The following is a 16,095-nucleotide window of genomic DNA, read 5'->3' as shown; positions in this document are numbered from 1 at the left end:
GCTTGTCGGTTTTCCTCCTGATTTTAAATTTACCAAGAATAAGAATTCTGCTCTTAACAAATTAGGTTCTTCTAATAGTGTGATGGTTAATGTTACAAAGGAACATGATAATGTCTTATCTTAATTGTTTTTCACTAGGTCTCAATATTATAAATTAATGATGTTAATCAATGAAGATCATGCTGATTCTAGTGATAAATCACCCTCTTCACTAAACAAAGGTATTGAGAACTAGCAACTCAAACCTGCAATTGTCAATTCTTCAATGGCAGGTATAATTGCTAACCCTTTTTGCTTTAATTATGTTCATGGTCATTATTATGGATCATTTGATAATATTTTTGGATATTTTTCTAATCATTGGATTGTTGATTCGGGTGCTACTGATCATATAGTATGTAGACTTAAATTCTTTACTTCATATACCACAATTTCCAATGGTTTTGTTGAAATGCCTAATAATCTTAAGGCTTTAGTTACTCACAGAAGAACAATTCAACTATTGAATAATCTTACCTTGCATAATGTCTTGTTTGTTCCTAGCTTTAGGTTCAATCTCATATCAGTTGGTAAAGTTATTGCTTCCAAAGAATTTAACTTGGTTTTTTTTTATCAAAGATGTATGATTCAAGAAAACAAATCTTTAAAGATGACTGGTCTTGCTAGATTAAAGGCTAGACTTTACACCTTGCAGAGCAAAGTTGTAGATTTAGCATCCTCTACTCTTAAAGCTAGTTCTGACATTCAATCTTCTTTTTCAAATAATACAAACTTTTGAACAGATGATTTTTTCAATGTTTGGCAATGTTGGTTGTAATTCTATATCTCAATCTTTTTGTCTTTAGCACTTTTAGTTAGGACATATTCCCTCAAAAAGATTGCATGTTGTACAGCAAAAATCACTTGATGTTATTGTTTCCCTAAATATAGTTTGTGATGTTTGCCATTATGCTAAACAAAAGCATTTACCATTTCCTGTTCATGTTAAATCTATTGTTATATGTTTTGAATTAATTCATATAGATGTTTGGGGTCTTTACTATACAACTTCACTCAAGGGTCATCGATATTTTTTAACTATTGTTAATGATTTTAGCAAATTCACTTGGGTATTTTTAATGAAATCCAAATAAGATGTTATGTCAATCGTTCCCAATTTTTACAACTTGATTTTTAGTCAATTTGGTTTAAAAATAAAGCAAATCAAATCTGATAATGGTACTGAATTTAACCTGTCTGATATTTTCTCATCTAATGGAATAATTCATCAAACCTCTTGTGTTGAAACACCCCAACAAAATGGGGTTATTGAAAGAAAACATCAACACCTTTTAACAGTAGCCAAATCTTTACTTTTTCAATCTAACTTGCCTATAAGATTTTAGGGAGAAGCTATTCTTACATTTGCACACGTTATTAATAGAATTCCAATTCCTATTTTAGATAATAAATTTCCTTATGAAGTTTTATTTTCTAAGGTTCCTAGTTACTCTCATTTTAAGAGTGTTTGGATCTCTATGCTTTGCTTCTACACTTCCACACAATAGAAAAAAAAATTGAATCACGAGCTAAAAAGTGTGTTTTTTTTTTAAAATATCCACAAGGTACAAAAGGTTACATATTCTATGATCCCAACACTCATCAAACATTCATTTCCAAAACTGTTATATTTTATGAGCATATAACTTAAAAAGTGTCTTAATATTTCAAAAACTTAATATTTCTACTCCTACTCCTGTATTCCGTTTTTCTGAAATACTTAATGACAATATTACTATCACTTCTTCTCCATTTCACATAGCTGATATGAATTTGTCTGCTATGTCATTCAAACCTACTACTATTCAATCTAATAGTGATCCATCTATACCTGCACCTTTTTCATTAAATAATCTTTTTGCTCCGCCTAATAATTCTCATTCTGAAAATTCTCTTATACTTATACCTGAACTTATTTATATTGAACCCCTGTCTGAACCTACTGCTATTGAACCAACAATTGAAGTTTTTGTTGCTTCTTCTCCCTCACATAATTCACAATCTGTTTCTTTTCCTATTTCTCCATTTAGAAAAAGCACCAGACATAAAAAATTACCAAAATATCTAGATGTTTACCATCATAATTTGCCTACCTCTTCAAACCTGGTCACAAAATATCCTACACAGCATTTCATATCTACAATCAATTATCTAACAATCATAAAGCCTTTGTTACTTCTTTTAATCTTTTTTCAAAAGCCACTAGTTATCATCAAGCAGTCAAATGTCTTCATTAGCAAATAGGCATGAAATCTAAAATTAAGGCTCTTGAAAACAATGGGACTTGGTCTATCATTTATTTTCCTAAGTATGCACACACTATAGGGTGTAAATGGGTTTACAAAGTCAAGCTCAAAGCTTATAGGAGTCTTGAAAAGTATAAAGCCAGACTTGTGGCTAAGGGTCATAGCCAATTGGAGGGTTTCGATTATCATGAAACATTTAGTCCCGTGGCTAAACAAGCCACTATTCGTACCTGCTTGGCACATGTTGCTATTAAGGGTTGGGTTTTATCTCAACTAGATATTGATATTGCATTTTTAAATGGGGATTTAGAAGAGACTATTTATATGGATTTACCTCTTAGTTATGATGTTAAGCAAGGTTGTTCTTTTGATCAAAATTGGTTTGTTGATTACGTAACTAATTGTATGGTTTAAAACAGGTTTCTCGTCAATGGAATCTGAAATTTACAACTGCCTTTTTGGATTTTGGGTTTATTCAATCTAAATATGATTACTCACTGTTTACTCTTACTACTAATAATGGTGATTTTGTAGCGTTGATGGTTTATGTTGATGATATTGTTATTGGGAGCTCTTCTCTAACTACTGCAAATAAGGTATAAGCTTTTCTTAAGTGTCGGTTTAAACTTAAGGATCTTGATGAGCTTAAGTATTTCCTTGGCTTGGAAGTGGCTTGTTCCAGTCAAGGGATTTACCTTTATCAACGTAAGTATGCTTTTGATTTACTTGATGAGTATGGATTTTTGGGTGCTAAACCGATTACTACTCCCATTGACTATAATTCTAAGCTTACCAAAGCTTGTGATGGTTCTGATTTTGTGGATCTTACTTTGTACTGGCAATTGGTGGGAAAACTCTTATATCTTACTTTTACACACCCAGACATTTCAGTTGCTATTCCATGCTTATCTTAATATATGGATAGACCTACTTTTTCTCATTTACAAGGTACCATATAGAGTCCTTCATTATTTGAAAAAGGCTCCTAGTCAAGGTATCTTACTTTCATCTGTTTCTAAGCTGAAATTAATGGTTTACACTGATAGTGATTGGGTGGGCTGTTAAGATACTCGTAGGTCTATTACTGGTTTTTTTGTTTGTTTGGGTCATTCTCTTGTGAGCTAGCATTCTAAAAAATAGTCTGTTGTTGCACGAAGTTCCATTGAAGCAGAATATCAGGGCCACTACTTGTTATGAATCTGTCTGAATTCTTTCTTTACTGCATGATTTTGGGCTTGATAATATTCTTCCTGTTTTGCTTTATTATGATAATCAATCTGTGCTGCATATTTGTAAAAATCCTATATTTCATGAATGAACGAAGCATAATGAAGTTGACTGTCATTTTGTTCGTGATAAAGTACTTGCAGGTTACCCCTTACACATTTTCACGGTTTATTGTTTAAAATGAGCATTTTGGACATCCATGCTCCGCTTGCAGGGATATTAGATTTTAATCTTTTATTAGTTGGAGGTAATTTTGTAAATAAGTGCAGTGGTATTGTTGTAATTAGTTTAGTAGTCAATTTATAGTTTTGTAATATCTCTTCTTCCCATGTACATATAAATACTGCTTCCTCTCTCATATGTAAATTAAGTCTGAGATATAAAATTCCAAAGCATTCTTTTCCAAATGGGTCTTTTCGTTTTCTTCTGTTCTTAAGGTTTCAATCATCTATGATCTTGGTTCTAATAGTAAAAAATTTTAAAATTAATTATAAATAACATTTATTTCTGTAAAATAAAGAAAAAATTCAAAAATATTTATATTTTTCAAGAGAACTAATTCTATGATGTAAACTGAAAATACAATTGTTTTTCAACATATTTCTTAATAATATATATTTTTAACTAAAATATGTATTTTATATTAATTTATTAATTAAAAATTAAAAAAACATTTATCATAGTGAAACTAAAATTGAATTCGATTTTTTAAACATTTTGTTTAAAATCTAAATCTTAAAGATTAAAATTAATAAAAAAATAATTTTTCATATTTTAACTAAAAAAATTTAATAATTAATTAAAATTAAATTTACAAAAAATGTATCAACTGTATCATAAAGTACATCCTTACCGTAATTATAAAATATATTTTCTACACGATACAACTATTGATACATATAATTTTTTAATAATATCATATAACATAAAATAAGCACAGAGTATCAAATGGCACCGAAATGTAGAGGTGAGCAAATGGGTGGATTTGGAGGTTTGATCTGTCATATCTAAGAACCAAATAAACCAAACATTTTAAAATATCGATCAAAACCGATCAAACATAAAGGAAGACCAAACCGACTAAATATAAAATTAGTTTGGTTGGTTTGGTTTTGGACCAATGGACTAAAATTTTATCACTTTTTTTTACAAATTATAATATTAAAATTTATAAATTTCATCCATAATTATAAAATATATAAATTATGTATAAATTAAATATAAATATATATATATATATTATTACTTTATTATATGTATGAAATTAATGACACAAATTATATGTTATAATATTTTAATTTTTATATCAAAGTTTGTATAAATAATAACTAATTATAAACAATATGTTATAAAATTTAAGACGATAACTAATAAAATTATTAAGTGTAATAATATAAATAAAATCTATTATAAGTTATAGTAATACTTATGTATAAATTAAATATATGTTTATATATAATATATTACTTTATTATTTACATATGAAATTAATGACACAACTTATATGTTATAATATTTTATATCAAAGTTTGTATAAATAATAACTAATTATAAATAGTATGTTATAAAAAATAAGGTGATAATTAATCAGGTTATTAACAATAATCATATAAATAAAGTTTATATAATTATATATATATATATATTCATAATATTTTTATATTATGAAACATTACTAAGGTGTAATACTTATACCATATTAATATGTAAGATATTTACTATCATATATTATAACATTATCATATAAATTATATTATTTAAAATATATAACTTATAATTTCACATTAATACATATTTATAAAGAAATATATATATAAGTAAAATTAAATTACTATAATTATAATTTATATACGTACATATAATAAATTAATATATTTTAACTATATTATTAATTAAATTTACCATCAATTTTTTTAATATATATAAAAAATTTTATCTTTATATTAATATATAAAAAAATTTTAAAATTGAAAACGATAAAAAAATTAATTGAATCAAATATTTTGAATTAATTGATCTAATAAATCAATTAAATCAAATTATTTTATTCAAATCATATTTAATTTAAATTAATAATTAATTTAATTTAATTTTGTTCACCTCTACCGAAATGGATTAATCAGCGGCATGGACACAGCGACCTTGAAATGCAATTAATCGGTGACTCAGGGGAGGGTTCAATCTACGCTAAAGCGCACCTGCTTCCACATGGGCCAGCGCCTGCTGCCCACCACGCTTTCCCACTAAAATTTCAAAACCCTTTGGAAAGTGAAATTTGAAACCCCACGCCACGCGTGTTCGGCATTTCCTTGTAATCCAATCAATCATTGAGCTTCACTAATCACAAAGACGATTACCATTTAGGGGGAGGGTGAATATCCGTGTCTTATTGAGCTTCACTAATCACAAAGACGATTACCATTTATCTCTGGATACGCCACCTCACTTCTTGTCTTTCTTTTTGAATTATTATTATTATTATTATTATTACTAGACCTTTTTCCATCCGTATTCCACAATAGATTAACAGATCGGAAGGATTGGGAGGCGGGGGTAGGGGGAGGGTGAATATGGCGACGGCGTCGTTTAACAAGATCGAGAGGGCCCACCAGATGTACAGAGAAGGGAGGTACGAGGAAGCGCTTGGTTACTACACGGAGGCGCTGGCTGTTGCCAAAACCAACCCTCAGAAGATCGCTTTGCACAGTAACAGAGCTGCTTGTTACTTGAAATTACATCATTTCAAAAAGGTTTTTCTTATTTTTTATTCCTTTGAATTGCCTTGATTTTTGCTTATTGGTTTTTCTTATTTATTAGATTTGATAAATATCTTGCTTCAGATTGGATTTCGAAGGGCTTTGGGAACATGAAAAAAAGTTGTATTTTAATGTTTTATTTGGACATTTTTGGGTGTAATATAATATTTTCATGGACAAAATCTTGGTTTTGTGAGAGTATTATTAATATGCTTTTGATGGATGAAAAAGAAGATAGTAAAGCAATTTCTACCTCTTTTTTTTTATTGTTTTTTTCCCTATATATTTGGGATATTATATATATTCTATTTTGACTGCTTTTGAATATTTATCATTTTTCAAGAAAAAAAAATATTTTATGTTTCTAGAGATTTTAGTAAAAAGTTTAATTTTCTTTCACTAAGATGTTATTACATTTTTGAAATTTATTAATTCGCAATAAGATTTATGGAATGATTTTATGTTTTTAGAATAGAGAGGGAAAAAGAGTTGAAACAGTGACATAGATAACACGAATTTCCTTGTTTTATTAGATTATCTCAGTAGATATAATGTTGAAGCTATTAATTTAAAACTCAGTATTGTAACAAAAGTTCTTATTTAAAATAAATAGTTGTGCTTTGATTCTAGATTCTAGTAAGAATCCGCATTTGTTCCTTTAAGCAATCGAAACTGTCACAGTTCAGTAGCCTATTTGATAATGCAAGATTCAAATTTCAACAACTATAAGTTATGAAAAGTATGATGTTGTATTCTTCAACTTATTCAGTGCTGTTGATTTTCAACTTTTACTGGTTTTGATGCTTGATGAAGGGTATGCATAACTTGCACGTATAGACAGACTCACGTGCATGCACATATGCATGCGCCTGCATGCTCAGACGCACACAAAGTTCTTTAGAAAGGTTCTAGAACAGCTATAGCAGCAATAAAGAAAGCATCTTCCCACTATGTGAGAATGGCTCTGTGGATTGAATTTAGCCTTTATTCTCTATTAAAGGCCATTTCTTGAGTATGATCATGTGGGAAAACTTCTTAGGAACTAATTTTGTTTGCTTCTACAAGTTCTTTTATTTTTGTTATTCATGGAATGCATACATGCTGGGTTACTCATTTAACTTTGATGCATTGAAACTGTTGTCTACAAACTGATGTTGTTAATTCACCCTTAGGCAGCAGAAGAATGTACCTCAGTGCTTGAGCTTGACCACAAGCACACTGGAGCTTTGATGTTGCGAGCTCAAACACTAGTCACTCTAAAGGAGTACAATTCAGCCCTCTTCGATGTCAACCAGCTCATAGAGTTGAATCCCTCTTCAGAAGTTTATCATAACCTTCAAGCTCGTTTGAGGACGCAAGTGGTATATCCTCCTATCTCTATTGGGCTGGCATCTTGTGTGTTAAAACAGTAATTTTACTCTTTATTTCACTAAGAGTTTGAAATTGTCTGCTGTTGGCTCATACAAAATCAATTGCTCTCTTATTTCCTCTGTATGGAGCTGAATCTGAGTAAATTTCTTTAGATGGCTTGTTTTCAGATGACTGTGTCACCTTATATTTGTCCTTTATTTTCTGATTGATAGTATTGTTCCATCTTTGTCTTCAAAGGTCTCTGGTTTCTAAAATGGGTTACACAGAACAAGGGAGGGAAAGGGATATAAAATACATGGCAAAGGGTTGGTCCAAGTTCATTGTTTTTGCTGTAGGCTAGCCTCATTATTGTGTTAATCTTGTGATCTATGATGACCGAAATTTGGCAAATACTTAAGAATTTCAAGTTGGTTTGGGGGTGGACTTGGTTTTATAATCATCCTAAGTTTTGTTTTAATGAAGAAATGTGTTTTGGAATGAAACTGACAGAACTCCTATAATCCTTGATCATGTCGCAGCCTGTGTTTCTTTTCTTGTGACCATTTGTTCATTGTCTTTGCCTCATTGGGAAGTTATTACCCCAATAAGTTCAATAGTTCTTTCTTATGCTTACTTGTACTGGATATTCGGGATGTCAGTAAGAAAATGGATTTTGTTTTCTTTGCTTAAGGAAAGGCACTTGCTCCAATACCTGAATCTGAAGCAGAGTTGGAAGAAGAGGAAGAAGAACATCGGCAACCCTTCACAATGGAGAATGAAGAGGAACAAGATGACAAAAAGGAAGATATAGTAGTGCCAGCTTTTAGGAAAGATCCAAATGCTAAGCTTAATGAGAATCTGGTTAAAGCAGAAATCATTGCCCTTGAGAAACCGGACCTCAAAGAATCTCCTGAGCAGGAAACAGATTATAAGAATGTGCCCAAAAGAAATCCTGGAGTTACTGCTCCTCAAGCACCAAATGGCAAGGATTCCCAAGGGTGGCAGGCGATCCCTAAATGCAAGGGACAGTTAGATGAGAAGAATGTGCCTCAAAGAACTGAAGCTGCTGCTCCTCTAGAACAGTGCATCAAAGATTCCAAAGGATGGCAGGCAAACCCTAACCCCAAGGGACAGTTAGATCAGAAGAATGTGCCTCAAAGAACTGAAGCTGCTGCTGCTCTAGAACAGGGCGTCAAAGATTCCAAAGGATGGCAGGCCATCCCTAAACCAAAGGGACACTCAGCTCTTGACTATGCACGGTGGGATAGAGTTGAAGATGACTCTAGTGAAGATGATGATGAGGAGGAGGAGGAGTCCCAGCCTCAATATCGTTTTCGTGTAAGAACTGTTGGTATGCGACCAGTGAGATGAAATGGGATGAAGTACAAAATACAATGAATGTTTTTAATGTTTCTGATTCTGACATCTCCACAAACAGTCTCCTATGTTGAGGAAAGTGTAGTTTGAGAAGCTGTGGTTGATCCGTCATGTTTAAATATCCAAAGCCAGGGGAATGATATTTTTTTTCAGTTGCCCTGTTTGAGTTTCTCCCTATTACACTGCCAATCGAAAATTTCAGGCTGCCACCAATATTTTGAAAAAGGCTGCATATGAACAGATGATCCTCATTGATTTTGGAGTCAGGTAATCATCTTTTCTGGTGATGTAATTATTTGCCTGCCTCTTGAAGGAGACATCAAAGCCTGACTCTCCTCTGACTGCTTAAAATGCATCAAGGGAGATGAGAACATTGAATCTGTCAGCTTGTTTGCATTGGAAGAACAAATTTATACAGCAATAGTTTTCTTAATTTCTGGTAATTATCATTAAATTAATACAAAATCTGTATTTTTGTTTATTATATATATATATATTTATGATATGATATGTATTTGATTATGTTGTTCCGGTCAAGTGAATAATGACTTAACAGGCTGTAATTGTTGTTGATTCGTGAATAAAGTTATTTGATTCTGGGGTGTGGAATGCATTTTTAGAACTAGGTGATATGGGTTAAGCCCTTATTCCTGTAGAGATGGGTTTCAGGATGTTCTTGGTACAATGTGCCTGTAAGGAGCCAGCCATTGATTGTGCATCAGACATCAGAGTAAATCACCCATGCCCTCTGTCTCTCAATCTATTTTCTATTGTGTACGAAGGAAGAAAAAGCAGCCCTGGTTAGTGAAATGTAAATCTTATGCTGAGAATGAAAATCAAGATATTGTTGTAAAATGTAGTCTCTCCACTACCAAGCTTTGTGTATGGATTGTATCCTTGGTAAGGAGCTTTATTTATATTCAAAATGTAAATCTTCTGTTTTCATTATTTTGTTAACAGTGTTTTTAATCTTTAGGTGAAATGTTTATTTCGAAAATTAATAGATTTTCGTTTAATTGTGATTCAAATTTAAAAGATCGAGTATTTTACTTTTATATTTTTTTGGCTCTGCCCTTTGTAGGTGGAATGAAATAGAGGGAATGAAGTAATTATAAAATAAGAAATATATATTATTTTTGATAATAGTTTAAAAATAAAAAAGAATAAAATATTCATTATTATATTTTATAGTTTTTAATTAAAAATATTAATATTTTGATAATTTATAAAAAATATTAATATTTTAATAGTTAAAATTTCAATATGATTGTTTATTTTTAAGTATTAATATTTTTATAATTTCCATAAAATCAATAATTATTCAAATCTTAATTAATGAAATGAAATTATAAATTTAAATTGAACGCGGCTAGGGCGTAGTAGTAGTAGTTGATAAAGAAAGCTGACAAGCTTTCCGAATTTCCTTTTCCCCGTTTTGTCATATTGTTTTTGGGTTTGGAGGGAAAACCCTCCAAAATTTTAAAAACAGACAAATCACCCGCAATTTAAGTCCAAAATCTACCAACCCAATAATAATAAACAACCAATTTACTCAAATCCATTAATTTATTTTATAATTATTACATACTCCATTTCTCTTGTCTGTTTTAAATGTTTTCGTTTCCCCAACAAACCAAAACGACAGAAGAAGAGACATCATCGGCGATGTCGCAGGGCGGCGGCGGAGGTATGGAGTTCAATTTGCCGGAGGAGATTCTGGCCGTCATACCGACGGACCCGTACGAGCAGTTGGATCTGGCGCGCAAGATAACGTCGATGGCAATCGCATCGAGAGTGTCGAAGATGGAGGCCGAGATGGGGAGGATGAGGGCAAAAATGTACGAAAAAGATCGTGTTATTTACGATTTGGAAGAGAAACTCTCCAGATTGCAGCAAGCGAATCACGATGCTGAGTCCAGATTAAAGATTACTCTTGATGAAAATGTTAGTCCTTTTCTTTTATTTTTAATTTCTTAAAACTTGGTTAGGGATTTTTATGGTTGTTTTTGAAAGAATTTGAAGTTTAGGTGCAAATGGTGGGGTTTTTTTATGCCTTTTTTTTTCCTTTATTTCTATTTCTAGAGTTTTCTCATCCTTCCTCACAAACATGGTGTTAAGTAGAAATTCGGTTGGATTTTTATAATTTTGTTTCTAAATTTCTGTGTGGTGATTATTTTTGTGGGCGTTTATTATGTATTTATATATGTTTTTGGGGTTTTCGGAGGAAACGAGGAACTTTTTTTGGGTAAAAATTCGGTCTTGTTTTGAGGAATTATATAAATTTGTGGGGTTTGGATGATTTTGTCTTGTTTCTGATTGAAGATTAAGCTTTCAAAGGAGCGAGATTCATTGGCGATGACTGCAAAGAAACTTAGCCGTGATTTATCTAAGGTGAGATTGTAATTTCCATTTTTTTTTCTCAATTCACCAATGTAAGTAAGCTTCTTTAGTGTAATTTATTTTCTAAAATAAACTACATGCTACTTATTATGGAAATGTGGTGACTAGATAAGTTATTTAATATTAATGTGGACTATTCAGGGCCAGGAACCATATTATGTAGAAAGATTCTTTGCTCTTTTTAATATGTGTCCATTGCCTGGAGGTTCATAGGGGTTCTTTCCTTAGTGTAGAACTAAAGAATGTTTGAAATTGTAACCCAAAAAGAGTTAGTGGGCTGTTTTCATGTGCATTTAATGTGCTGTCAGCTATCCAATTCTAATACTAGTATATTAGATGCTTATAATAATTTATTCATGGACTGGAACTGGAGTTTTTATTTAACTTTTTAAATAAAGAAATTTAAGGGTGCTCAATGCAGTTGGTGAGTAGTATCTTTACTAAAACAGATTCTTGAGTTTCTCAGTACCTAGTGCTGTACTTCTGCGTCACATGATGCTGTTAAAGACTTAGGAGTGCAATAGCATTCTGCATATTTTGTCTATTGCATTGTGGATACTCGATTAAAGCATTTTCTAATCTATATCTACTGCCAATTCATTTGGTAATATTTATATTTATTCTATTTAGAAGCATATAAAAATAACGCATTTTAATATTTGGCAGTTGGAGACTTTTAAGCGGCAACTGATGCAGTCACTAAGTGATGACAATGCATCTGTAAGATTTCCGTGTTTAGCCCTTCTTGTTGTTTATATTTTTCATGATTCGAGAATGAATATTTCTGTTATTCCTCAAGAAATATTTGTCTGCTTTATCTGCACTCTGTACAGTTCACTTTCTGTTTGTTCAGATATTGGAAGAAACTGATTTTTTAATCTGTCTTCAATATTATTTAACAGCAAGCTGAAACAGTTGATATTCGGACTTGTGACCAGGCAGTCCCTAAAGCCTATCCTGAAAAGGGTATTGTTAAGCTCACTTGATGTTTCTTTTCTTCAATAGGTTTCTACCCCTTGTATATTCATAGTTTCTCTCCCTTCAGAAATTCAACTATAGCCTATTTCCACCTTCTCCTTTCTTTCCATTACCAACTTCTATCTTGTTGCCAATATTCTGATCAATGTTATACTTCCTTCCACATAGATGAGGGGATGAACGGCTACGCATCACTTCGCTCTTCAAGTGGTTCAATTGACACGGGAAGCACAATTGATGAAGGTAATTGGACAAGTTTCTTTATGTTTTTCTTTTTTAATCTTTTGAGTGTTTTCATGTTCTACTAAGCCTGCCATTAGTTGTAAAAGAAGCTATGTTTCATAGCTGATTGGTTTTCTAAAAGTAAAATGCAAATTTTAAGCTAAATTTTTTCCAGCAGCCACAAGACATGCTGGGCAAAGATTTTCTATAACGCCATATATCACACCACGGCTTACTCCTACTGGAACTCCAAAAATTATATCTACAACTGGATCCCCTAGGGGTTATTCTGCTGCTGGTTCTCCCCAAAGAACCTCTGGTGCAACATCTCCGACAAAGCTTCAATCTGATGGGCGTACTTCGCTCTCCTCATGGTATCCATCAAGCCAGCAGTCATCTGCTGCTAATTCTCCTCCTCGTGGGCGTTCACTGCCAGGTTTTATAAGAATTGCTGTTATTCTGATTCGATTTATTGGTTATGCTGTTACCAGCTTATTTTTTTTCATGATTAGTTACCTCTTCCACTTTTATCTGACCTAGTTTTTCTTTTATGTTAAATATTGTTTAGGACGGACTCCTCGAATTGATGGAAAGGAATTCTTTCGTCAAGCCAGGTAAATTCTATTGTGTGAGTTCTGTGTGTGTGTGTGTGTGTGTGTATACATATATATGTATATGTATATATAACATATGTATTTGTGCTTGTGTTATGTATGTATGTATGTGTGTATGTATGTATACATGTACATATATATGTATATGTATATATAATGTATGTATTTGTGCATGTGTTTGATGCATGGAGAGTTATATTCAATTCTGATCCATCATAGTAAAAGTTCCTGGCTCTTCACAAACTGATCTGAAATATTTGTAATCCAGGAGTCGCCTTTCCTATGAACAGTTCAGTGCATTTTTGGCTAACATCAAAGAGCTAAATGCTCAGAAGCAAACGCGAGAGGTATGAAGTTGATTTCATCAAAGACTTCTACATCAGTTTAGTGTTTGAACCTTTTCTGCTTGCTGAGCTAATCTAATGGTTTTTATATTAATTTGTTTTCAGGAAACTTTAAGGAAGGCGGAAGAGATTTTTGGGACAGATAACAAAGATCTGTTCCTATCATTTCAAGGATTGCTAAATCGCAACATGCACTACTAGATCTGGAAAATTCTCTTTTTGAGATTATTCACGATTACTGGTATGTCTAGTTCTAGTCACCATCTGTGTGGTTTGTGTATTATTCATAACATTGGCCATACGCTTACCACCTGTTCATTTTATGTTTCAATGCAACACTGTCCTTGAAGTGCATCCATAATTATGTAAAAGACTGGCAATAAACTAAATACATCTATGACCTGATATCAGTTCATGAATCTCAGTAACCTGTTGTCTCCATTGGTTCACGTGTTTGATAGATGACCTTTTGCCTCTTTTTGTGGATATGAAGAATGCATGCTCCAATAAATAGTTGGCTAAGGATTTCACTTGATCTAATCCTCAATTTCTTTTTTGTAACATGACTATTAAAGGTTTTCCTGGACAAGGATAAAGGAATTGAAGTTTTATTGCTTTGTGATTCTGGCAGCTAGCACTGCTCTAATCTATTACTAAATGGCCATGAATGACTGCCTCTACTATAAATCTGAAGGCCTTGTGTTATTTATTTTTATTTTTAAAATCTATGGCATGAATTCCACACAGCCGGTGACTTGTTTTGGATGTTTCTAGCAGTAGGACTTTTGGCCAGTGTCAAGGTGATACCTAATGGATGCTCATCTTATAAGCAAGATGAATTTCCAAATTAAACTATTCATCTGGAAAATATCCGGTTGACATTTAGTAGAAAATTCAACTTCTTATATGGCTACAGAAATTGAGAACACCATTATGGTTGGTCAATAGCTTGTGAATGAGCTTCGTTTAAGCTTGTTTCTATACTTTTATTGAGCTAAATGAGTGAATTCAAAGAGGATTTTTTGTTTTTATACTTTCATTGACCTAAATGAGTGAATTCAAAGAGGATTTTAAACTTATTTAATAAACAAGGTGAACTAAAACATCAGTGAGCTTGTTTCATTTATGTTTGTGAAATATCCACAAAATTCGTCTCCTTGCTGTGCCTTGACAAGGTTCAGCCTAGTCCACCGCTTTCTTTCTCTTACATTCATGGATTAGGATTCAATCTTCAGAGGGTGGATACAAGTTTTCATTTTTTTTGCTATTTGTTATCTTGAGTTTGTATATTTATGTTGCAGTTTTTATCTGTTTTGAGTTGTAGTAATTGAGATAAATAAATTGATTTTTATGGCCAATTTAAGTTGATTTCTTTTGGTACTTACTGTTTGTTGGCAAGCAACATATGGAGAAAAAAGAAAATAATTGTGCAACTTATTACCAAGCTCACACTCTCCAAATATCTGTTGACTTGAGCTTGAGGAAGAAATTACTCAATGCTTTTCTGGTTAGATGTGGCTAGCATAAAGAAGAGGCTCATTTACAGTCCTAGTTAGAAGCTAGTCTCTAGTGAAAACTAACTGTTGAATAGAGTTTTGAAGCACATTCATGCTCTCCTCCTGCACATTTGTAGACACATATCCCTTGGTGGTAGGTTTAGATAAGAAACCATGTTGTGTAAATTTTCTTATTTGAATAAATCCATGATTTCAGGTTGGCATGTGTATGTGCATGTAGGGACATGAACATTTATCTATATGATTCTTATTTATTAAATCTACCATCTCTATACGGTTATGGTTTGCTAGAAGGAAGAGTCACATTATTTGTTACTTAAAAATAGGTTTTGGAATATATCATGTTCTTATTTTGAGGCTGCATAATACCCCTCCATTTTTATATGGGACAAATTTGCCTGATTCTAGGTAATTTACTTTTGATCTAGTGGAATTGATGAAGTACACTATTTGGCAGGTTGCTTGTCAAACTTGTTCTCATTTGCTTTGAGCGGATGGTTTTCATTTGTTCCATAGCAGAAGATTTGCCAATATGGATTCAATCAGCTTCTGTTTCAGCGAATTAGAGTAGGTAGTTTTGGTCTTAACCGTACCTCATTCATGCAGGAATGCTGTGTAAATAATTGCTCTGCTTTTTAGAATCTCCTATCTGCTGTTTAAAGTGTATTGAAATTGATTTTGACATCAAACTGCACATAATGAGGTAATTGCTTAAATGCAACAGATATAACTCTCTCTCTCTTCCTTTCTCTCCTCTCAAGGTTTGATGCTTTATTTACAGTGAAATGTGGCATGATGTAAATTTGCTATATATTTGCTCCCAATTATAAGCTAGTCTAACAACATTTACAGGAATGACTAATTTTTCCGGGATTGCATATCTTACCACTTGAGCTAAGCTCGAGTGACACCTGAAACTAACATTTGCAGATACTTTACATTGAAGGGAGGGAAAACACTGATGTCTTGTCGAAATTAAGCTTTTTGACCTTCAATGTATGGCTGTTTTTACATGAATCAGATGC

At 32.2% G+C, this 16,095-nt stretch overlaps 2 protein-coding genes across 2 annotated transcripts; both read left to right on the top strand.

Moving 5' to 3' along the window:
- On the top strand, positions 5,663–9,927 carry LOC18594658 (sperm-associated antigen 1). The gene is made up of 3 exons (XM_018125266.1): positions 5,663–6,262; positions 7,441–7,629; positions 8,315–9,927. Exons 1-3 carry the CDS (start codon positions 6,083–6,085, stop codon positions 8,987–8,989), a joined length of 1,044 nt encoding a protein of 347 aa, XP_017980755.1. The 5' UTR covers positions 5,663–6,082; the 3' UTR covers positions 8,990–9,927.
- Positions 10,567–15,848, top strand: LOC18594657 (uncharacterized protein At4g15545). Its single transcript, XM_007022282.2, has 10 exons — positions 10,567–10,939; positions 11,318–11,386; positions 12,062–12,115; positions 12,298–12,361; positions 12,542–12,616; positions 12,774–13,031; positions 13,164–13,209; positions 13,478–13,556; positions 13,659–13,794; positions 15,528–15,848. The coding sequence occupies exons 1-9, from the start codon at positions 10,607–10,609 to the stop codon at positions 13,752–13,754; spliced, it is 1,074 nt and encodes a 357-aa protein (XP_007022344.2). The 5' UTR covers positions 10,567–10,606; the 3' UTR covers positions 13,755–13,794; positions 15,528–15,848.

This window comes from Theobroma cacao, chromosome 7 (genome assembly GCF_000208745.1).
Source record: "Theobroma cacao cultivar B97-61/B2 chromosome 7, Criollo_cocoa_genome_V2, whole genome shotgun sequence".
In the NCBI taxonomy this organism is placed as follows: Eukaryota; Viridiplantae; Streptophyta; class Magnoliopsida; order Malvales; family Malvaceae; genus Theobroma; species Theobroma cacao.
Note: the sequence above shows the minus strand (reverse complement) of the source record. Positions and strands in the feature narration are given on the sequence as shown.